At 40.6% G+C, this 24614-nt stretch overlaps 2 protein-coding genes across 2 annotated transcripts in view; one reads left to right on the plus strand and one right to left on the minus strand.

The window, feature by feature from the left end:
- The window catches only part of PLEK2 (pleckstrin 2), a 19111-nt gene extending 13661 nt beyond the window's left edge, over positions 1-5450 (plus strand). Inside the window, exons 4-9 of the mRNA XM_048219815.2 lie at positions 336-427; positions 695-882; positions 1116-1217; positions 2724-2807; positions 3691-3769; positions 4473-5450. Coding sequence (XP_048075772.1) covers positions 336-427; positions 695-882; positions 1116-1217; positions 2724-2807; positions 3691-3769; positions 4473-4600 — 673 coding nt within the window. The 3' untranslated portion in view covers positions 4601-5450. The remainder of the gene's footprint in view (positions 1-335; positions 428-694; positions 883-1115; positions 1218-2723; positions 2808-3690; positions 3770-4472) is intronic.
- EIF2S1 (eukaryotic translation initiation factor 2 subunit alpha) lies at positions 5440-24198 on the minus strand. Its single transcript, XM_026489671.4, has 8 exons — positions 24058-24198; positions 19621-19862; positions 17296-17375; positions 15376-15527; positions 11639-11745; positions 10022-10119; positions 9189-9332; positions 5440-8298 (listed from the first exon to the last, which is right to left on the minus strand). The coding sequence occupies exons 2-8, from the start codon at positions 19859-19861 to the stop codon at positions 8173-8175; spliced, it is 948 nt and encodes a 315-aa protein (XP_026345456.1). The 5' UTR covers position 19862; positions 24058-24198; the 3' UTR covers positions 5440-8172.
- Between the last annotated feature and the right edge of the window lie 416 nt (positions 24199-24614).

Genomic DNA, 24614 nt, shown 5'->3' on the forward strand with positions numbered 1-24614 from the left:
TTGAGAAGTAGCTGGAGGAGATCACACTTTATGGTCATAGAGAATCATTATTGTACAATTTTTACTCTAAAATTAAAAGTCACAGCTCTTTAATTTTGCTACAAAAGTAGTACCTGTCTCATATAGAAACATTAGAGCATTTAGACGAGCAGAAGAAAAGAAACGTCTTAAAATCCTACCTCTCCAGTTCTGATGCAGCACGGAATACCCCCTTGCTTGGTGATGGGTATCATACCGTCGCCCCTTGCTTTATACCCTTGGCCGCAGCTCTTGGCCCCTCCCTCATAGTGTTGGTGCGATGAAGGGCGCCTCTCCTCTGTCTTCCTTCTGTGTAGCCGTATCGTGGACAAGATGCACGACAGCAGCAGTGGAATCCGGCCAAGCCCCAACATGGAGCAGGGAAGCACCTACAAAAAGACCTTCATAGGTGAGCCTCCCCTCTTGGGGTCTGGGACAGGCGGTGGGAACTGGGACCGGACTTGGCCATGCCAGCCCTCCTGCGTTGAGGCCAGAGCTGCCTGCGGCCAGCGGGCTGGTCCGAGATGGCCACATGTGGGTGTGGCCTTGGGTCTGCTCTTAGGTAGAGCCCAAGGCTGCCCAGGAGGGTAAGGTCAATGAGGTCACAGCCAAGCACCCCCAGGGAGTTTTGTCTATAGCCTTTTGTCTGACTGGGGCTGCACTTGCCCCAATGCAGGCTCCTCCCTGGTGGACTGGCTCATCTCCAATAACTTTTCTGCCAACCGTCTGGAGGCCGTGACCCTGGCCTCCATGCTCATGGAAGAGAACTTCCTGAAGCCAGTAGGTGTCCGAAGCATGGGAGCCATTCGCTCTGGAGACCTGGCCGAGCAGTTCCTGGATGACTCCACGGCCCTGTACACTTTCGTAAGTTAGGGAGGGAGTTCCTCTTGCCATGGGGGCAGAGGAAGGAGGAGGTAACAGAGTGAGCGCCAGGGGTCCACAGTCATGGGCGAGAGGCCTAGGGTTTGGGGACCTCTTCTCCCTCCAGGTGGAGTGAGGTTTCTGAATCGAGGATTTTCCTTTCCCTCTGGTAGCCCCCAGAGCCTGGAACTGGGACTTTTTTTGTAACACAGTCCTTGCTCTTTCCTTCCTGCTAGGCTGAGAGCTACAAGAAGAAGATAAGCTCCAAGGAAGAAATTAGTCTCAGCACTGTGGAGTTAAGTGGCACAGTGGTAAAACAAGGCTATCTGGCCAAGCAGGTATGCCTGCCTTGGAGAGGGGGGAGATGCACAGATGCCCCCAGAGGGTGAGAAGGGCTGAGAGTGCCTGAGGGCAGGTGCTCAGTTCCAGGAGAATCTGCTAAAGCAGGAACCAGCGGCAGCTGCCGGGAGCAAAGCAAGAGGCATGGACATGCCCCTTCTCCCTCTCTCTCTCTCTCTCTCTCTCTCTCTCTCTCTCTCACACACACACACACACACACACACACACACACTCACACACACACAGAGTCCCAGACACAGAGAGATGCAGGGGAAACGTGCACGCGAGTCACGATCGCAGTCCCAGGGAACGGTGTCTGCAGCACCGCCCACTGCGTGCACTGGGCTGCAAGGGCCCTGCTTTGCCGCGCTGGTGTTTCGCATTTGCTGGCCTTCAGCCCCCTGACGCTTCCTGGGGTCTCTGCCTGCTTCTGTGCGACACCGCACACCTCCCTCATACACGAACAGAAAATGTCTTTTGTCCACCTACTGCGGTGGGTTGAAGATGACATTGTGTAATGTAACATCAGTGTTTAAAAACTGACTGTGGTCCCTCCTGCTAACCATGCCCAGGGGAGCATCCTTGTCACGGGCACACCTGCGTGCCTGACACACAGGCTGGCCTGCGAACAGAATCACCGTGTCCCAGCACGGGATGGGTAAGCGGACCTTCCGCACACCACTCGTGTTTGTGCATATCCTGCACACTGTGTGAATGGGCGTGTCTGTCCAGTGGACACACGTGCTGCTCGGCGCCATTCCCACTGGTACTTGGGGCACACGGCTGTGTCGCCTGCTTCTTGCGTATCACGATCCCCATCTGCTCTTAGATTACTTACCATGCCTGCGACTGCGTCTCTACCCCGAGGGCCGCGCCACTCCCAGGCTGATGGGAGTCTAGTGAGGGGAGGTCGCCCGTGCAGGGCAGGCCGGGAGGACGGTGTGAGAGGGACTCTGGAGGCTCCCGGCTAGAGGGCTAAGGAAGCGTTGTGATCTTGGGGGTGAAGGCAAAGAGAGTCATACGCATCAATATCTTCTACGTTTAGATTTTAACATAGAATTGATCATTTCTTACTCTTTCTGATGCAGAATGCTGAAGTGGTTTTTACTGTCGATGTGTGCACATATCCATGTAGCTGTAGGCTTGCTTTTGACACTTAAAAGTCGGTGTGCTTGGGTTCAAGTTTGCCTGTGAGCTCTTAGTCCAGTGGACACCTGCTGCCTCCCTGTCCTCCTTACACCCTGACTGGGTCTGGGTAATGCTCCCCTTTTCCTTCAGTGCTGACCCTCTTTGGTTCTGTCAACTCGACTAACTGTGGCAGTGTTTTTGCTCAAGTGTCTCTGAGAGGGAGGTCCACGTCACTGTAATCCTTGGGTCTGTAATCCAGCAGACTCCTTCCAGAAAGTAGTCCATTGTAGCAAGTTGGCTTGGGCATTAGACGCGTGGAAGTGGGAGGAAGGGACAGAGCTGTCACAGATGAGCCTTGAACCCTTTCTTTGCCTTAGGGGCACAAGAGGAAAAACTGGAAGGTGCGGCGCTTTGTTCTGAGGAAGGATCCGGCTTTCCTGCATTACTACGACCCTTCCAAAGTGAGTGCCGCGTGTCCACTTGGCACCCGAGTGTGAGGCTTCAGACACTTCTCTCCCGAGCGTACCGGGCAGCTGGCTCTACTTCCTTCCTTTCTCCCAGCGTCCCTGCCCTCACTTCTGCTGTGCTGTGCTTGTCCTTCCACGATCCTAGCTACACCTAACGGTCTGATCGTTTCTTTCTTCCAGCACGCTGTTGCCTGCGCAGACGGTTATCATTATTTTGAGAGGAAAGCACCTTTTAGTTTCTCCAAAGCTTTTTGTGGGGCTGGGGGGGTGGGGTGGGCTGATAAAGGAGACTCCTAACGGTGCTTTCTCTGCGGAGACACCATGAATTCTGCCCCTCAACCTTTTGTACCCACTGATGTTGTGGAAAGTTCCTTTTATCATGTACTATTTAAGCCATCATTCACTAATTTTCTTTTTCTTCTTTTCTAATCAATCGAAGAATTGCTACTCTGAGTTTCAGATAATAAGTATTATTGTATGATGAGTTGATCTAATTCCAGTCAAAAGCAAAGATAAACGGCCTTTGAGCTGGCCTGTCCAGCCTTGTCTTAGATGTATGATTTTCATTCAGTTTTTGAAATATTGAAGCTTGTCAGGCATCCCCAGCCTAAGGGGAGCGCCTGAAGGAATGACAAGGAGCCCTCTGGGACCTGGCAGACAACAGGGAGGGCCGAGGGCCAGGGAGGAGTGTGGCCCTGCTGCGGCTGGCAGTGAAACGAAGCCCAGACTTCCTTATGGTACATGTAACGTGACCACGTGATGTCCAAATTCAGCTTCCTGTATTGCAGATGACTCTCACTGGCTTCGCAAGAGGGCAACTCCTTTCTCCCTTTTGTGAGTTCACACTGTGCCTCATCAGGAATTCTTTCTGCTGCAGGAGGAGAACCGGCCGGTGGGTGGGTTTTCTCTTCGTGGTTCACTCGTGTCTGCTCTGGAGGATAATGGCGTTCCCACCGGTAAGGTGCAACTCCGTGCCAGCCTGCAGGCCTCGGGGTGCTCCCGGCTGCACTCGCAGCGGTGCTCTGCTGATGGGCTGAACAACGGGGGCCTGAGTAGGTCTCAGTGAGACGATGAGTACATTTTAGAGCCGATTTCAGAATGAGGGAAAGGGGCATGTGGGGTCTTCTTAGTGTTTTCACAACACAACTAAATAATCTGTCTCTGGTATTCCTCTTTCCCCTCAGTTTCTGTGCTTACTGGCAGGTAAGCTTCCACCTAAGAATAGTAGCCTACACAGTGTTTAAGGGTTAGCAATACACTCTAACATCTATGAGCACACTAATTTCACAATAGCCAGCTAAGAAAGACTGTAGTGTTCCCATTTAATGGATGTGGAAATTGAGGTTCAAAGAAGCTAAACAAATTAAAGTCAAGTCCCAAATCTGTGCCTACTTCTTTCTCACATAAACCTCCTGGATTCTCAGATGTGAACGGAACTGTAGATCTGTAGTTAGTGTAGGCAGTCGGCCAAGAGGGTGGAGGGGAGGGACGGGGAGCGGCAAGGTGGAAGAGAGGAAAGCAGGCTTCTGGTGGGATTCCCTAACCACATACATTGGTATTTAAGAAATACTTCATTTGGTGTATTTTTGTTCGTGGCTCAGTTCATTTCTAGCTGAAAGCAGACACGGATATTCACTCACGAATTTTTCTTCTGCCTAGGGGTTAAAGGGAATGTCCAGGGGAATCTCTTCAAAGTGATTACCAAGGAAGACACACACTATTATATCCAGGCCAGCAGCAAGGCTGAGCGAGCTGAGTGGATTGAAGCTATCAAAAAGCTAACGTGACAAGGAAATGTGTTCCTGAAGGAGCAGGACAGGATTCCTCCCTCCTACCAGATGGTACAGACAAGACTTCCTGCAGAATGGGAGTGTGTTAAGACTTTTAGCTTCTTTGTATATTTTGTATGGCTTTGCAGTTCCTTAGATCACAATTGGCAGTGGTGCTATTTCCTTCCCTGTCTTCCTGTTAACAGCCTGGAAATATTAGAACCGCCGTTAGGCATCAGCATTCTTGACTTTCACCCATCCTCACAGCTAGTAGGTGTCCCTGTTGTAACACTAACTAGTCATAATATAATACTAAATAAAACACTAGTCTCATGTTGGCTCTCTGAAGTGCTGTCAAAAACTAACTCCTTCTCTGGAATTAGTAAAAACTGACACGTTTCTAGCTATTAGACTTCCTGTACAAAGTTTTATAGTTTTCAAAGGTTTTTCATGCTTGAGGCTATACAAATTATGCAAGATTATGAAAACATCTCAAGTGATCTCTGTCACCAAGACATGCTTCATCTTAAAATGGGAATGGTGGCAAAATTTTGAACATGGTCTTGCTTTGAAAAATAAGCCTGCATAAGCATATACACTGCAGAAATCATGGACTCAATTGGAGAGATTAGTCACACATACAACAGAGTAAAATTACCACATTTCTATGAAAAGTGGCAATTCAGAAAGAGATGCAGAGCAGGAGCTGCTAAAGGACAGAGAATGATGTAAATGGTAAAAGAATTAAGGAATGACATTTTGGTTTTTAAGTGAACCTTAATTGAGACATATAGGTACCAAGAAGCTTCACCAGTTGGGAGGTTAATCTGAAGTAGTGAAAAGTCTGTATCATACAATGTCTTTAAAAACATTTTTATTACTTTCAAGTTTATACAGTAATCTGGCACAAGCTACTGCCAGCATTCTTGCCAAGTACAAGTGCTCAGACTTCCTTTAATGAATAGATATGTAACTTACATTTAAGGGGAGTAGATACTTCCAAAGTGCTTAAGGAAAAAAATTTCCTTTTTAGTGTGAACTGTGTCCTCTTAATCTTGTCTAGAATACCTGACCTGAATGATCAGGAATTCCAAGCTAATGAGGTTTTATTTTATTCCTTACATTGTAAGAGACTGCCTTTTAAAGCACCATTTTCCATTTGGCATTTCACCAAGGTCTAATGTCCCTGGAATTAGTTTCTTTATTGCTCTTTGAATATCAACAGGTGTTTATCTAAATTAAACTGCGTTTGGTTTGATGGCTCGACTCCAAATTGGCACGATTGCACCCTGTTCTGTATAGGGGTATCAGAATCTTCGTGTGTTGAAAAAGTAGATGGCCATCACCTTGAGGCAACTCTTGCCAGAGTACTAGTACTTGAATTTTTAAAAATCCCAAACCATTTTAATGGTTCTTCACACTGAAGTAGCTAGGGCAAGTGTTTGAAAGGACGGCCGCTGAGTAATTGCCGTGACACGTAGCATGTCTCTGTAGCTTCTCACTAAATGAGCATTATCCATGTACATACTGGTTGTCTTGTTTTGCTATAAAACACAGCAAATGAAAATGTTTCTATGTTCCCATTTTTTCTCAGCTACTTTTGCCTTTCAATTACGATTAAACAAGACCCAAACTATGGCTGATTTTCAGTTGTTTCGCTTTAACTCAGGCAAATGGGGAGATGAAATTGTCAATTTTTAATGAAAAGTCATTGTATGGTGATCCCAGATTTGGATAAACTGGTCAATTGTCTTTGTTAATCTGTTCCTCAGGTTATTTGGAGCAGGGTGTGTAGCTTGTCCTCATATTTGAAAGTGATATTGTTAGGCCAGCAGGTATGTATGCTTTAAGTTTAATTCTCTCCTTCATGGTATCAGTGAGGTATTTAATTTTTTTGCTGGGAAGGTCATAAATTTTGCAAAACTGTTGTGGAACCGAGCAAAGGCTTACATGGGATAAAAATCACTCACCATGGAGGTCACCAGTAGTTTGCAACGGTTATGCCTTGAAGTGTAAAAAACTCCGTAAACAAAGTGGAAATTCAATTCCCCTGTCTACAACAAACATTTAAAGAGCACCTGTTATACTTTGAGGACATTCTTGATGCCACAAGCTTTATAGACTTGTTTTCTGACTCCTCACAAAGACCGAAGTGAAAATCATGTGCCAATTTTGAGTACACCTAGATCCTCCTCTAAATATTCCCAGTATGGCAGGTACTAGCAATCGTGGCTACCTGTGGCAATAGCCATATGGTTATGCTTTTGGATTTAAAAGGCTAGTAGAGGCTGCTAAATTAAACAGGGACAAACCTTCAAAATAGGCATAAACTGTCTTACCAGTACACTTCTAGTTTCCAGTCCCTTTAATGTTGAATTAAGTCTAGTACTTAATTAAGGTGGGTTAGGTTTAATCTTTTAAGTATTTAAATAGCTATTCTTATGAATAATTAATAAAATAAATCTAGTACCTGAAGTATCCTAAGAGATTAAATCTATGAAACAGACCAAAGTAACTCAAGACTTTCTACACCCTGGATAATGTAGCTGTAACTTCAAACCATGTGTTATCTATGAAATTTATTTACCTTTATTATTTATTTACCTTTAGATTCATATACCTTTTAAACAATTAGCTCTTAAACATAAAAATGATGGAAATGTAGAAACATGATTGTAATTGTGTTTAATTAGATCCCTATTCCTTATTAAGAGCTGAAGCTCTAGGTGGCACCTAGTGAATGTTAATGGGGGAAAAAAATCAAAAGTTGGGCAATGATACTCGAAGTAACTAAAGAAGCAGCATCTTTAAAAACAAAACACTTTACCACCCTGAATTACAAACTCAGGGCAAGCAGCTTAGACCAACAAGGACCAGTGTGATAAATTCTCCCTCATACCATATATTGTTCTCAGTCACAAACTGGTAAAAGGCACACATCCTGTGTAATTTTAAAATAGACATTTTAAGGCTTTTCTCCCGTAAGAGTCAACTTTAACTGTGGTTAAAATTATTTTCTCTACACCCTCCTTTTGAAAGGATCTGACGTATAGATCCTTTGGTCACCTGCCCTTGTATTTCTACATCTAGACTAAAATGACAATAATAGAATTAGGGTCTTAGTAATCGTAATGCTTTTAACTGGTGACAAGAAGGAAGAAGCCTATAGTTAAATATCCCAGAAATTTATTTAATGTTTGCTTGATACATTTTATATAGAAAGGTTGAGGCTATTTGCTTTGGGTGCCCCTGGTAAATCTCAGGGAGGCACTGAACTACAAAGGGGTGCCAATCTAGAGACATCAGAAATGGAAACCACAAGCCCAATTTTATGACTGTTTCTTAAAGATTTGTCTCTAAGTGAAGTTAGGCCCACTCCCTTAAAAACTGCTGAATGTTGGAGCTCTTGTGTGAAAACAGCTGACTTTTAGGAGGGCATGTCATGTTTTGGTCTGTTGGAACATTAAATACTTGGAAATAAAAAATATTCAGCTTTGAAGTTTTCAATACTGGAAAACTTTCAAGTCTAGGGTTTACAGCCAGGAAGGGCTGCTTTGTGTTCCTTAAACTGGACTCTGCTTCCCACAAAGTTAATCTTCGGCTTTGGCTTCCATTTCTTCTGCATCATCATCTCCATCCACTTCTGCATTCTCTCTTTCAAGCCTCTCAAGCTGCCTTGCAAGTTCGGTCTCATCTGTATCTGTGACCACTTTAGGCTGTGGAAGCAGAGAGGCATAATTTCAAAGTGAGGCAGTTCAACAGTATACAAGTTCCATTTCAATACTATTACTGCCGAGTATTTTAACTCTTAAAGGAACGCTTGTCCTTTTAACAACTCTGCCATATCTGTTCATTTTTTGAGTGCTACTGCATCATTAATAAATTCCATTAAACAATGGGAGAAATGTATGAGAGTAACACAATATAGGAAAAAGAAATATGTGCGTAGTGAAACAGAATATTCCCGTAGTCATTTCTATAAGCCCAAACTGAAAAAATACGAAAATAATTTCAGTGGCTGCATCTCTCAAACCCACAAGCTGTCTTGTAAAAATGCATCTTCTGCATTCAAAATAAATTATTTCTTTCTAATTAGGTTTCATTTTTGTTGAGATAAGGAAAATACAGACTAATGTTTCTAATCCTGAGATCAAATTTTAAGCCTTCCACATTAAATTCTGACAATAATCAATCATTCATTTTTGTTGCCTTGTTTTTTCCTTTGGCGGGAGGGATAAACCTAACACCATCAGTGACCTTAGTCACAAATAACCATCACATGACAGTTCTCATTTACTTATAAAAAGCCCTTCTAGGACCCTCTGAGTCAATGATTATTTTAGGCTCAGCAGAGTTATAATCCTACATATATCTCATGTTTTAAAAGGCAGTGATTAAGTATTTTAGAATGCAAATCATTTAGATGATTTAAATTTCTTACCCATCTATCCATCTATCTCTCTATCTAAAGTAATCTGTAACCCACATGGGGTTTGAACTCACGACCCTGAGATCAACAGTCACATGCCCTACCAACTAAGCCAGGCAGGTGACCCTAAATTTCTTATATATTTTGAGAAAAAGGCAGGAACACTATAGATCTTACCTCCATTTGAACATTGAAGACACCCCTCTTTTCCTCAATCTTTTCTTTTATAACAGCCATAGCTTGATTGAGAACAGAGAGGCCTTCTGTTCTCTCCAGGGTGGTTGTCGTCATCACATACCGAGGAGGAGCTATTAGATTAATCTAAGGAAGAAGACAAAATTCAATGATGAACACACCTATACAACACAAAACTATTAGGATGTTTAAGAACTCCTTTGCTATTCTGCTGCCTTAACAAATCACCCCAAAACTTAATTTCCAATCCTGTAAGTCAGCAATTTGGGGGTGGTTTGTTAATGTAGCAAAAGCTACATGATATAGTGATATAATCCAGTATGAACAGTCCCCTGCAATACCAAATATGTAGGATTATGACTTCCGGGTGTCTTTGGTGGTTAAAATAACAGTAGCCATCATCAGCATAATGGATAATTTGTCTCTAAAACAAAAATTCTTATTTGGTTCTAAACTACACTGATGGAAGAAAATCTAAGAGATTCTGAGTAACAACCATCTGGTTAATTGTACTGCTTAAAAGACTCAGACCAAAACTCCTAAAAGATCTGTGTGAATACGAGAGAATATGTTACCCTTGTCAAGGTCCTAGAAGCATTACGGACACAGGAACTCTTTCAGTTTAGCACAGCTGGCCCTCTGGCACTAAGTACCAACAGAAATCTTTATCCACTGTGATAGTAGCAGTAACATCCCTTAGACAACATCGCCAAGAGCCATTTTTCCTAACACTTGTTATAAAATAGGATGATAAAAAAAATCTGATTTGGCTTAGGTTGGTATTTTAGCAGGGAGAGAGAAAATGGACTACTCACCTTAATGGGCATGGTTTCTGTAGAACAATTCAAACCTGCTCTCAGGGCTTCTTTTACGGCATCAATGCCTTCATAACCATAACAAGCCACTTCAATATCTAAAATTACAGAAATTAAAAAACTTATATCAAAAAATGCAAAAAAAGTATTTAAAGGCTTAAAAGAAATCAGAGATGCGGCAGACACACTAGTATTCAAATAGTTATAGAAGTTTTCATCACCCTTTCACAATTAGAAATCTACCCCAACTATTAACTTTAATCATAAATTATCTGAGTATGCAGTGAAATTGTATCTTCTCTTCCACATCAAGCCCCTGAATGACAAAATTATAAAAAAAAGAAATTCAACAAACACCATGATTTCTAGCCATGCCTGGGTTAAAATTATGATTCCAACCTCTCCATGCCTCGGTTCCTTATTTGTAAAGTGAAGAGGAGGAGTGTGATAAAGACTGAGTGAAACAATGACTGCAAATTGTTTAGAATGGTTTAGAAATTGCACACCCTCTGCCCAGTGGTTCCACTTTTAGGAGCCTACATGACAGAACGCTTATGCAACTGGGTAAGCGTCTATGTTATAAGGGTGCTAATTTGTAGTGTCTTTAATAGTGAAAAAAATGGTAGAACCTAAATGTTTACCAAGAGAGAACTGGTTTATTGTTCTATGAAATATTACACTTCGTCATTAAAAAGATTGAGAAAAAGTCCCACGTTCTGCATGGAAGGGCTGCCATGATACACCAAATGGAAAAAGCTAGTTGAGGAAAATTTTGCATAGTATGATCCCATCTTCGTAAAAGCAAGAAAAATTATGTCTGAATGTAAACAGCATATATTCCTATACAGTATATGTGCATAAGAAATGTTTGAAAGAATATACTCCAACCTATTATTAACAGTTGTTAATCCAGAGGCACAGAAGGACAATACTGTACTTTTAGAATATTTTAAAGTATTTACTAGAAGAAAATACCACACCCTTAAAAAAAAAAAAAAGGGCTGGGCGCCTGGATGGCTCAGTCAAGAGTCTGCCTTCAGCTCAGGTCATGATCTCGGGGTCCTGGGATCGAACCCCACGTCAGGCTCTCTGCTTGGCGGGGAGTTTGCTTCTCCCTCTCTCTCCCTCTCTAATAAATATATAAAATCTTTTAAAAAAAAGAAAAGAAAGGACTAACTTAAGGCTAGCTAAATGCATATATGATAATTTTTCACTTGTGTCAATATATACCTTTTATGACGGTTCAGTAGAAGCAAAAATAATTTCTTAACCTTTTCCTATTATAAGAAATAGAAAAACTTGCAGAAGCAGCAACATATTCTTCAGTAATGCTCATTATTTAACAGCTTTCTGGTTCATGCAAAATATATATAATATATATATTCTAAAAGATTTTTATTTATTTGAGAGAGAGGGAGGCAGTGAGAGAGGGAACACAAGCAGGGGGAGTGGGAGAGGGAGAAGCAGGCTCCCCGCTGAGAAGGGAGCCCAATACGGGGCTCAATCCCAGAACAGTGGGATCATGACCTGAGCCGAAAGCAGACGCTTAACGACTGAGCCATCCAGGCATCCTAGTTCATGCAAAATATTTTAAACATCATTTAAAAAATCACTTACCTGCTCGAATTTTGACAGCTTGTGGTGTCAAACGCCTATTAATATTGTTAATAAGTACTCCCCGTTCATCTTCATTCAGATCTAAACTATCCAAAATAGATGGGTCTCTAATTAAAGCAAAACAAAACACAGACACAAAAACACAAAAGGCCAAGGTTACTTTACAGATAACTGTGACAACAAACACACCACCACAGAATAATGTTTAAGAGCACAAGCTTTAGTGTCAGAATTGAGTTCAAATCTTAGCTTTACACTTCGTTAACTATGTGTTTTTGGGCCTTTCCAGACCTCAGTTTCCAAATTGTAAAATGAGGATGAAAACTGTACGTCTCACTGGCTGTGGAATTAAATGAAATAACGCAAGTAAAGCACTTAGCACTACTATGACAAACAGAAAATACCCAGCTGATTATTATTTGAAGAAAAATTTTAGAGATCTGGCTAAAGCAAGGAATTTAAAAATGTCTCCTAAAATACTGGACATCCCACTATAATTTAAAATTTCCATGCGATTAGCAGTCCCTGCTTCAAGGAGCTTGAAAAGAACAAAAACATACAAGCAAATTTAAGATAAAAGTGCATCCTCAGAAGCTGGGAGAGGAAGGTATTACTTTCAGTTAGTGGGCTCACAAAGGGCTGCACAGACTCAAGTGGAATTTCATCCGGCCCTTCTGCGTGCCACAAGACAGGGACCAGGGTTTTAGTCACCAGCATGTTTGTGGAACATGAACAAATGAAAAAATTAAAATTATGTCTAAAAGAATGGCAGGACGTTAAAAAGCAAAGGTAGAACTATTTTAAGAAAGCTGTTAACAAGTATTAAAACAGAAATGGCTATCAGGCCTAAAAAGTAGGTGTTAGGGAATGAAAGGCCAAAGAACCTGGGCGGAGGGAACTTTCATTCAGCTAATACTGCTTACAAAATATAACAAGAAGACAAACCACCAGAAAATGAGCAAATGAGATGAACAGAGGTTTCACAAAAAAAATAGTAAACATATGAAAAGCTGTTAACGTCACAATAACCAGTAAAATGCAAACCAAAACCAAGGTACTATTACATACCCATCAGTTTGCCAAAAGTGAAAATAATCTGAGAGATATACAAATGTTGGTGAGGATGAAGAGAAATAGGAATGCTCATACAACTGCTAGAGGAAATATAAATTGTAGAACTGATTTGGAGAGTACTTTGGCAAAACTGGGTAAATTTAAAGATGCATATAATCAATCCTATGACCCAACAACTCTATTGCAATGTATATTCCTTAGAAACTCCCAAATGTACACAGAGTACATGGATATTCATAATAGCATGGTTTAAAAAAATGGGGGAAAAAAAGGGGGAGGATAACCTAGTATCTCTGAATAGAGAAAGAAATAAAGCATATTCTTACAATGAAATACTACTAGAAATTAGTATGAAGTAGGTACACATCTACCACTTTGGAGAATCCTGTTTATTAACAGTCTTACTAGTAAAACTGTAAGGTACAGAAAGCTACAACAATAAGGATAAATTCTTTAAGTTTAAATAAATTGAATACAAAATTTTTTTAAATACAAAAATGACTCTATACTTTATACATATATATAATAAAACTATAAAAATGTAAATAATAACAGTGCATTCTAATTACAGAATAGTAGTTACCACTGATGAGTGAGGGGAATGGGTTGAGGGGGTAAAATATTGTTTTCAACTATCTCAGAAATGTTATTTCTTAATTAGAAGGAAAAAAATATGAAGTACATGTGGCAAAGAATTATCTTTAGTTAAACATGGACAGTCACTACATGGCTGATGAAGCAAAAGAATGTTAAGGAAAAGGGGAAAACCGTATGCCATTGCTGAGGGTAATGGAGGGGGAGCTGGAGGTGGAAGGGAGGGAGCTGAGCCAGGGCTGGAAGATGACAGCACACCGAGGGACAAAAGGCGTGCAGGACTGAAGTCAGGGAGGACAGAAATATAAAGCAGTGCTTCATGGTTAATAGCATAAACTCCAGACGGGAGCCAGTGTCTAGGTTTGAATCGGGGCTCTTCCATTTGCTAGCTCTGTGCACGTGGACAAATTATTTAATCTCTGCCTCAATTTCCTCATCTCTAAGACACAGATAACAACAGCACTTATACCATGCGTTGCTGTGAGAAACCTGTAAATGTTTGCTGTTATAATTATTATTCTTACCTTTCCCACAATGTGGTATGAAAAAATAGTCACATGGTGGGGGGGGGGCTGGAAAGGCTCTGGAGCCCCGTGTGAGCAGGCTTGCTGGAGGCTCTATCAGTCCCCGGTCCACTCGGCCATTCTGAGAGCTCGGGGACTAATAACATCCTCAGCAGCACAAAGGAAAGTAACCTCAGTGTAGCGGAGAGGCTGCTTGTGGGGCATTAACACTTGGGAAAGAGGAGGATGTGCAGAAGGACAGACAGTTAAGTACAGAGAACTGAAGGAGTCTGGCTATTAAAAAGAGAGGATACTGTGTTTGCTACAGGAGAAAGTAAAGGGGAGGTAAAGTTTGCTTTTAGTATAAGTGGGAGAAATTAGACCATATTTTTATGTCGATGGAGGAAAACCAACAAAGAGAAAGGCTGAAGACACAAAAAAGGGAATAACGGATAAAACGATCCCTGAGCAGCTGTGCGCACGTGGTCAGATTAGTCTGAGAGCAGGAAGGATATGAATTTCAGAATGACAGGAGCGCAGGAGGTAATGACAGATGGGAGAGAAGGTTGCTGAGACAGTGGAAGGAGTAGAGGAGATCCTGGGTAATGGCTTCTATTCTCTTTATAAAACACACAGTGAGCACACTGGTTGAGAGTGAGGGAAGGGGGGAGTTGATATCTGATAGTGTAAAAGCTCTAAAATAGCCACTCTAAGAATGGGAGGAAGAACTGACAAAGAGCAGAGAGAATGTGAGGCAGCAGTGAAGGCGCAGCTGAGGCTGGAGACCATGATGAATATGCAGTGGCACCAACCTGCAAGACTGTGGTTTTCCCTAGCAGCGCCCAGCATTGTACAAGTGCAGAGAAGGCAGGAACATCGATCCAAGGCTGGATGTAACAGAAGGAAAAACAGGGCAAAAGCTCATGATATTGGCAAGAAAAGTTGTTGAAATGATGGACCATGGTATGTTTATGCTGAGTAAGAAAGAGAAGGCAGGAAAGGGTGAAAAGACAGGGAGGAAGAAAAAGGTTTGGAATCATAGTCTGGCATTAAGAATTAAGAAGACACAGAGTAGGACCAACTATGGGGGAATTGGAAGGACCAGGAGGCTGTCTGTGGTAAAAGAATATAATGTATGAATTAAAGGTTTTGGAAGCACACCAAATTCTGGTGATAATAAGACCCAGGGTGAGCCCATATGGAAACTGGCTAAAGTGGCAGGGGCTGAAGGTCTAAGGAACTGAGGTAAAGAAAACAAGGTACAGCTGCAGATGAGACATCTACATTGACCCTGAAGTTAGCTAGGATAATAAGAAAACCAGGAGGGGAAAATGTGAGACGAAACCATATGGTTTATGAAAACCACAGTGTACACAATTATATATGCTTGGCTACATAGGATTGGCCCACATGATGGGCCTTTTACATGGAAATATTTTTATCTAAATTTGGCAAGGACTTAATATGTGGGTGTTGTGCTATTATTACATGTCAGGCTCTCAACTTGTGTGCTAGACGCAGCAGCTGTGATATCAAGGTAGAACAGAGCCAAGGACGTGTTCTTACGAGACTGCATGCTTAAATGCATCATAGGCACCGTATCCAGGTCTCTTGTATTTGTCATCAAAGACCCAGGCAGTCCTCTGGAACAGGCTCTCCAGCTGCTCGTCCTTGGTGTACTCTAACACCTCAGCAACATGACGAAGAATGCTGTAAACCTAGAAACAAAATGAAGAGTTCAACAATTCAAAGATAAGTTATTAAAAAAAAATGAGATATTTTTACATTTTAGTAGACAGCATATAAAAACGAACCTTTGGTTAGACTACAATAATTCCTCAACAACAAAGGATTAACATACAACAAGTTCTTTTTTCATAGAGAAATAATCACTTTCCTATAATATTTAACTCAAGTGGTATAACAAGTAGAAACAGTACAAAACTTAGTGTCCTAAGACACAGATCAAGTTGACCTAGGGACCAATTAACCTCTCTACATTTGTTTCCTCTTTTGGAAAAGGGAGATACCAGTATCTCTCCTTTTTACTGCAGAGAGATCAAATCTATCCAAATTATACTTGGAGAACATTATACAAATATATAAAATTTGTATATTACGCAAAACTTGTCATATAAGTGTAAGCTATTACTATTACTACTCCATATGACAGCACGGAACCAGGATTGAGATTTTAGTATTTCTTTTGCTCTGGTGTTATTTAGCAGTTATCCTTCAATGTACCCATCTCCTACTCATTGCTGCCAAACTTTTTCTCATTTCCTAAAAATAAAAGGGCTTAAAGAAGAGAAAGGGTATAAGAGGTTTTCATGTCACACATGAAAGTTTAGTGAGGAAAGGTACTAACATTGGCTATTTCATTCTATCACCTTATCGTCCTGTAAGATCTATCAACATCCTCATTTTACAATATTCTAAGGGGACAAAACAAAGTGAAAGTTTCCTAGAGCTGAGCTTCTCAAACTTGGTGAGACTTGAGGATCCTGCATTAAGCAGTCAGGTGATGTCAATGCTGTTGGTCTAGAGACTACATTCTGAGTGGCAAGGTCCTCACTTCATTAAGAAGGGATTTCACTGACAGTGTTTTCTAGTGTGTAAACCACAATGCAGTAATAGTAAACACATCAGTAAAACAAAAGAAAAAATTTGGGTAACGGTGTTTTGGCTTTTAGATTTTTACTCTCTTATTAACTGGGGTTAGTTAAGCAAGATTTCAAAAATCTCTTCATTTAAACACTGTTTTCTTGGCATTTTATCCTGAGGACAGAAACATACACGAGAGAAGAGAACAAAAAATAAAGAAAACAGACACAATGGAAAATTGCCATTAAGAACCAAGGATCTAGAGAATGAAGGATAATCTAAATAGGACCAGAGAAGAAAAAACTACAGACAGACCATTAAGAATGAAGAAATAGCTGTTTTTGCTTCATTAATACTTATTGTATAGAAGTAGGAGTTTACAGCCAAAGTAAGAAAATGAAATAGAAAGAACCCTAACAAACTAGGGGGGATAAAAACTACTAACAGGCCCCTGCCTTGCTTTCCTGGACTCAGATTTTACAAACCCTTGCTTATTCTTAACATACAACAGCTGGTTGTCTCTGTGACTCTTATCCCAGAATGGGGTTTAAAGTCAAGAACTACGTTATGAGAAGTCAAATCAACTGAAATCAACCACAGTTAATTTAACCTAAAAGAACTTAAAAACACTAATGTTCAGTATATTCGTTTTAGATTAGACACTAAGCAATGCCTTAAGGTAGTACCACCATGAGGTAAAAACACTGCAATCTTAACTCTTTTAAAATTAAGTCTTCAAATTATCCTATGTAACTCATAATTATAAATGGAAATACAGTTACAGAAAATCCAGATTTTAATTTTCTGCCAAGAATATTACATGCTGATTATTTATTAAATACATTAAATAGTGGACTAATCTCACTCAAAAATCAAACTTACAGTTTTAGATTTGGTAAATTTATCTTCACATTTGATTGCTTCCTCTGGAGAAACTCTTCTTTTTGACAAATCAATATATCCTGTGTGAGAAAATTTTGAAAAAAAAAATCATCTCTGCCCAGGTGCTAGCTTACCACTGTGATAAATTTTGACACCAGACTGCTTGGTTGGCATACCTACACTTATTCCCACTAAAATCATATCAATAAAATACTGCATAAGATGATGAGAGATTTGTTTTCAGAAATGCATTTGTATCATCATGTAATTGTGTATTTTCTATCACTTCAGTGAAGGGAACTAATACTTTCAATTACCCAAATGAAAGCTAGTCAAAAGGATTCTGTACTTGTCTTTTTGGCATCTATTCATCAAAGGGTCAACTGTGTTCTATATATTTTCTGTATTTTTGATGCTCCCTTTGCTCCTGACCAAAAGTGGTGCTTCCTCCTCGTGGTGGCCCTGCATGGGCATGGTGTGGCCATGGCATTGGCCTCACTATGTTGTCAGTCACCTCCATAAATTAAAATCCCAGGGGTACAGAATGAGACAAGCACTTAAATGTATTTTAAAGAATTTAAGAGGGAAAAATGGTCTTTTTCATTTACTTACATATTTCCCATATCAGGCATCACACCTCATGGGCCTGCATAATTTCCATTTCTTATAATGCAGATTAAGTAATAAATCCTCTTAGTTTCTATTTACCTGAAAATGTCTTCATTTCTGATTTTCACTGTTGAGTATTTCTTTAAATATTCTAGAATTCTGGGATGACAATTTTTCTCTTTCAGTGCTTTAAAGATGTCACTCAGTGCTCAAATAGCCATTATTTTCAGTAAGAATACCATACTAATTTGTATTACTGTTTCCCTGTAAATCATGAATCATTTTCTTCTGGCCACTTTCAAGATTTTCTTTCTTTTTTTTTTTTTTTAAGATTTTATTTATTTATTTGACAGAGATAGAGACAGCCAGCGAGAGAGGGAACACAAGCAGGGGGAGTGGGAGAGGAAGAAGCAGGCTCATAGCAGAGGAGCCTGATGTGGGGCTCGATCCCGTAACACCGGGATCACGCCCTGAGCCGAAGGCAGACGCTCAACCGCTGTGCCACCCAGGCGCCCCTCGAGATTTTCTTGATCGCTGTTTTTCATTAGTTTAATGTGCCTAGATGTGATCTTATCAGTATTTATCCTGCTTGAGGTTTGCCAAGCTTCCCCAGTTTGTAAATTAGGTTTTTTTTGGCAAATATGGGAAACTTTGGTCAGAATTTCACATATATCTCCTGCCCTTTCTCTCTCTTCTCTTGGAATAGAGCTTTTAATATTTGACAGTTTGCTTTTTCCCCGCTCTGCTCTTCAGACTGGTTCTTTTAAATGAACTACCTGCTAGTCTGACTTGAACCTTCTGCCATCTTCACCCTGCTGTTAGCCCTTTTGGGGAGTTTTTTCGATATTATACTTTTAATTTTAGAGTTTATATTTAGTTCTTTGTGAGAGTTTCTAATGTCTCTACTGAGATTTCATTTTGTTCATTCATTACAAGCTTATTTTCCTAATATCCTTGGATAGTTGCAACATCTGCTTTAAAATCCTTATCTGCTAACTCCAATATTAAGGTCACCTCTAGGTCAATCTCCGTTGGTTGCTTTTTCTCTTCTGTATGGGTCATATGTTCCTGTTTCCTCAAATGGTTAGCAATTTTGGACACAGTGAACGAACATTCAAAGAACACAAACACTCTAATAATCAGATACAGAACACTGGGTTTTGGGTGTGTGTCTGCAGTATATTCCTTTTTCAGAACTTATATAAAATATTCCTAAAATCCATTTACCTTTGCCCCATTTCCATGTTCCTCCAATTATCTGATTACAAATTTAGCTTTAAGCCAAGAAAAAAGTATCTTTTTTTTTTTTAAAGTAGGCTCCACACCCAGCATGGAGCCCAACGTGGGGCTTGAACTCACAACCCTGCGAACAAGATCTGAGCTGAGATCAAGAGTCAGATACTTAGCCGACTGAGCCACCCAGGCGCCCCTCAATAAAAATGCATTTTACAAATATATGAACTAATACTCTGGTTTACTTCTCTCTTTTGCGTTTAGCCACAATGAGTCAACTATCAATATTCTGGTAACCTCTGGGAATAAAAGTCAAGTTATTTGACACAAACTAGCCCTGGAATGTGCTAATTAAACCACAAGAGGTCTTGCTTAAATGGGTAATTGGTCATCCTTCTCTAACAACTTTGTATGTTAAAAAAAAAATTTTAAATAAACCATTTTAAATCTGAAATTTATATTTTAGGTATTTTTATCACTTACCTTTTTCTTTGTCCACTCTAATGACAACCACACATTCATTCCTGCCAATTCTGATGAGTTTGTTTATAGAACGGATACGCCTTCTGGACAACTCACTAAGAAGAATCATGCCTTCAATATTGTTGTATTCCAGCAAGCTGACGTAAGCCCCCATTTCAGCAATGGACCTTACATTCACCATCACTACATCTTCCACCTCAGGAAATTTGTGTTGATAAAATCTACAACTTAGACCCGGCATTCTGCATTTTAAACAAAAGAATCAAATCAGTGTCCAGTTAAGGTAAAAACAAAGAAATGTCAATCAATTTTCCATATCTCGCTGCTGGAAGAAATGAGTAGTTTTCTTATCTCTTTAAACTTCTTAAATGGTACCAGAAAACAGACAGACGTTTAGGAATCAAGCTATAATTTTTACCTTGCTCCACATTTTTGTAAGGCTTGGGTGATTCTCTGACTTCAGTTTTAGAGGAATCATAAAAAATAATGACCATCTATAAAGTACTTTGAGACCTAAGGATTAAAGGTACACCTCAAGAGTAAAATACTATTTTAATACAACCACTTTAAGAAATAACAAATGATAGTTAAGCATCACTACTACAAACCTATCAGCAAAACTGAAGCTACTCGTTCTTCAAGTCAGCTAAGACTATATACTAACATCCACTATATAAAGGGAAGAATCTTCCGACTACTTAAACCAGTCCTGATCATGTATCAAGTAATACACCCTATCATTTTAGCCAAAATTACAGTAACATGTTAAGACAAAACCTAAAATTCACTAATCACAAAAATATCAAATATAACTAAATACAACTAAATAAATACTTTTATTTTATTGGACAGGTATACCCAATCTTGAGAATGGCTTTATAGAACTCCACTACTGTAAAGTTCAAGAGTCTCTTACACTCCAAGCATTAAGTATATTTGAAACTATTCCCTTTGATCTACCCAACCTACTTTTAGCGCTACTCCTTTTATGACCCACAAGGCTGAAATCATACCATGCACAGAAGTGTATTTTTAAAAGAAAGCTGTAAAACTAATCATAGCTGATGATTTTCATGTTTTTCTACTAACCTTAACCAATTTATTATTGTCAAGGTTCAGAAAATAGGCAGTAACAGGACCTAAAGGCCCATGAAAAATGTGTGAAAATTCGTTTACTTTTTAATTTTTTTAGAGAGACAGAGAGAAAGACAGCAAGCAAGTAGGGCAGAGGGAGAGGGAGAGAGAATCTTAAGCAGGCTCCACGCCTAGCAACAGCCTGACGTAGGGCTTGATCTCACGATCCTGAGATCATGATCTGAGCTAAAAATCAAGAGCTGGTGTTTAACCAACGGAGCCACCCAGGCACCCCAATTTTTTTCTTATTAACTGGGAAATAAGGCTGCCATTACTTGATCCAGAACATCCACATCCAGCTCACAGAACCCCAGAGTTCTGGGGCAGTACAGTCTGAGAACTGTTAACGGCACCCATAAGTATCTTCACAGTGGCTTCCCACTGATTTTTACATCTTTCTACTACCTACAGGGACCTCATGATCTGGCCACTGGCTTTCTCCCTAGTTCTCTCCATTTTATAGTTGAAGAAACAGAGGCCAAGTAACTTGTTCTGTCATATACTGACAAGTGATAGAATCTCAACCCATGAAGCCTGGATCCAGAGTCTGTGCTCGTATTCAACACGCTGTATTTTCACCCAATATTACCAATAAATATTAGTTAGAAACATCTTTAAAAAAAATAACATTAATATATTCAGTGTTAAAGCATATACCACAGATTATTGCAAGCTTTTAGTCCTAATCCATCCTGCTGAACAAAAAGAAATAAAGCAGCATATTAATAATAGTGGCGGAAATGCATTTCTTTTGTAGCTTGACAATACAGGGATTTAGCAAATAAAGGGAAGTAGACATTCGATGGCCAGAACTACCCGCCAAGAAACAGCTGAGCTGGTTGTTTCATTCTTAAACAGTTTTCCCCCCTTTTGGACAACTGCTGTCAAATATCTATGTAAAGCACTAAAGTTTGAGAGCTAGAAGTTTCAAACTAGGTGTCAAACTAAATGATGTTACAGAAATATGTGAAACTGTTTTAAAAGATTTAACAGGGGCTAACCACATTTACTTACCAGGTTTATTCAAATAGTAAAGCTGATTAATTCTGGGGAAGCAAGACTTCATTTGATGATTAAAGAACACAAGCAATACTGCAGAAGAATCACGATGGGAGATATGAATACTACTGCTTTAAGAAGTACCAGTCTCTTTACAATATACATGGCACAAGTAGAACACAGCTGATGGTATGTTATTCAACACAGAAAGTAACTAATAGGTACAAAATAGCTCTAGACATGGGTTCCAGCCCTTGCTCCCCCATTACTAGCTGTGGTTGCTTGGGAAATGCATTCCCATTAAACTGTAGTTTCTAGTCTGTGTCATGGACCTTCCAGATTTGTGGAGTGTATCAAATGAGATTAAAATATATGCAAAAATTTGGAAAGTGTAATGTGCTATATAAATATGACATTAAAAGGCAAACGAGGTACTATTTCCATTTTGTAACTTAATTCGTTAAACCATTATTTTTGCAGTATCTATGTACTAAGCACTACTGACACTTAAAGATTCTTACCTAAGGAAGTTAAGTATAGATTGGGAAACAAACTAGTAAGTAACAGCAATATAAAGTAGTATGAGGGGCGCCTGGGTGGCGCAGTTGTTAAGCGTCTGCCTTCGGCTCAAGGCGTGATCCCAGTGCTCTGGGATCGAGCCCCACATCAGGCTCCTCCGCTAGGAGCCTGCTTCTTCCTCTCCCACTCCCCCTGCTTGTGTTCCCTCTCACTGGCTCTCTCCCTGTCAAATAAATAAATAACATCTTAAAAAAAAAAAAGTACTATGAAAGGAGTACGGTGAAGCAATCAATTAAAAGGGAACCAAGGAACAAAAATATTAAATGACTTTCTCAAGGATAAATACTTAATAAGTACTAGCAGAGGAACTAAAATCAAGTCTTCTGATATTAAAATCAGAATACCTTTAACCCACAGAGCCTCAGTTCGTCAGAGTACTACAATATGGTATGTGTTCTTCAGTATAAAAGATCCGTCTTTCAAAATATGTTAACTGAACTCCAAGCTAATTTCAAATATCCTGCACTGTCAGTAATTTTGCCTGGTCAAATGGTAGGTAGGACTTCTTTCTTAAACCAGTGCATGGTCAAGTACCCATAACAGATCCAGGAAGTCCACGTTCCTTTCCAAAGTTAAGTGTGTTATGTGATAGACACAACTCAAGATAATTCTAATTTGGCTCTAATGCTTATCAGTAACGTTCTCCAAATGCTAGTTTTTAGTAAAGGAGTGCTACGCAAATAAGCTTTTAAACTATTTCATTGTAGTTGAAATAGAAAGCACCAATCTCTACAAATATTACTATGTGTCTTCTTGAGATCTTAGGAGAATCATTAACTGTCACTTGGCATCAAATCAACTCAGAATAGGCAGTAAAGCTCTATATAATTCACGAACTATTGAAAGACACATAATCACAAGTATTTTTTCCTTGATAACTTCAACTGGGAGACAAACCAAGACTTCTCTGCTACACCTTTTCTCCAAGAAACCATGTTTCTTGCTTAATGATAATTAAAGTAGCCTAAGTTTGGGCGATAATAAAAGGGGCCTCAGGATGAATATGTATTTAACCCCAAAATTCCCTTATCTTTTTAGTTATGCTTAACGACGAGGCCACAGCGTTTAAGTCTATTCTCATTGGTGCTGAAATACGGAAAACCGATACTAAGAACAGCAAACTCTTCAACAGTTGTTTTAGTTTCGATGCAAGGCATGATTCATTCTATAAAAATGCACAAGTCAAGCGATACGGTAATATGGACATCTATTAAAAAATAAATTATCGGACAAATAAACTATTTTTGGATCCTTTTAACCCAGCTCCTGACAACACTGTGGCCCACCCCAATGGTCCCTTCAAGTGTCTGGTCTGGTTTCCACTGAGAGGTAGTATTTGGTGGGGCGGAAGGAAAAAAAAAAAAAGCCGGGAGGTTGGTGGGCTTCTCAGGCTCTGAAAAAGCCAAGTGCTCAGTGTCCTGGGGCGGGGGTGTCACAGCGTTTTCCCGAGGCCGCCCCCATCTCAAAGTATCCTCACTTTCAGCATATCGAAGAAGCTGCACGGTCACTTGGCCCACTTTGCTTCACGAGACTCTTCCGTTCGTACAATGACACCGCTGTAACACGGACAACCCACCCGGCGCCGGCGGGTGGTGTCGGGCACTTCCCGCGCAGGAACGGGAAAGGGAGGGGTGTTAGCCAAGGGCCTACCCTCTCCCGACCACCCAAGTCACTGGACACAACCAAAATGAGTTCTTGAAGAAACCGATCTGGGGGACTAGTCACCTGAGGTATGCGTCTGAATCCCACGCCTGGATCCCGTGCCGTGCTCTTTAATCTCAGAGATCAGTCCCCCCGCAGGAGTGGCCGATCCTCCTCAGCGTGCGCTTGAGTCTACCCCACCGCGCATGCGGAACCACCTCGCATCACGCAAGCGCCAACAGAATAGAGGACCCTCTTCCTCACTGACCATAGAGTCTAGGTCCTCCGAAAAAAAAAGAAGACTGTAGATCTAAGGAGGACCTGAAATGTACGCTTTCTCGGTATCTATCGTTTTCTTTAAGTAACTTTCAAGGCTCAGGGAAGAGGTAAGACTCTGATTCCTTGTCCTCGAAGAATTAATCCTCTCTCGAGTCTTCAGTCAACCATGAGGTGGCGCTGTGATCAAAGATGAAAAGTTGAAGAAGAGAAGGAGTGTACTCCTCTCGTGCTCTTTCACCCCGCGCGTGCAGAGCCTTGCGCAGCCTCCTGTGAGCTGGAGGAGGAGGGGCTAGGAGGAGAACCGGAAGTGAGGGGCGGTTCGGTGCGGGGGGGGGGGGAGGTCCGAGGCCTTAACATCCGGG

The sequence above is a fragment of the Ursus arctos genome, unplaced genomic scaffold (genome assembly GCF_023065955.2).
Source record: "Ursus arctos isolate Adak ecotype North America unplaced genomic scaffold, UrsArc2.0 scaffold_25, whole genome shotgun sequence".
NCBI classification, from domain to species: Eukaryota; Metazoa; Chordata; class Mammalia; order Carnivora; family Ursidae; genus Ursus; species Ursus arctos.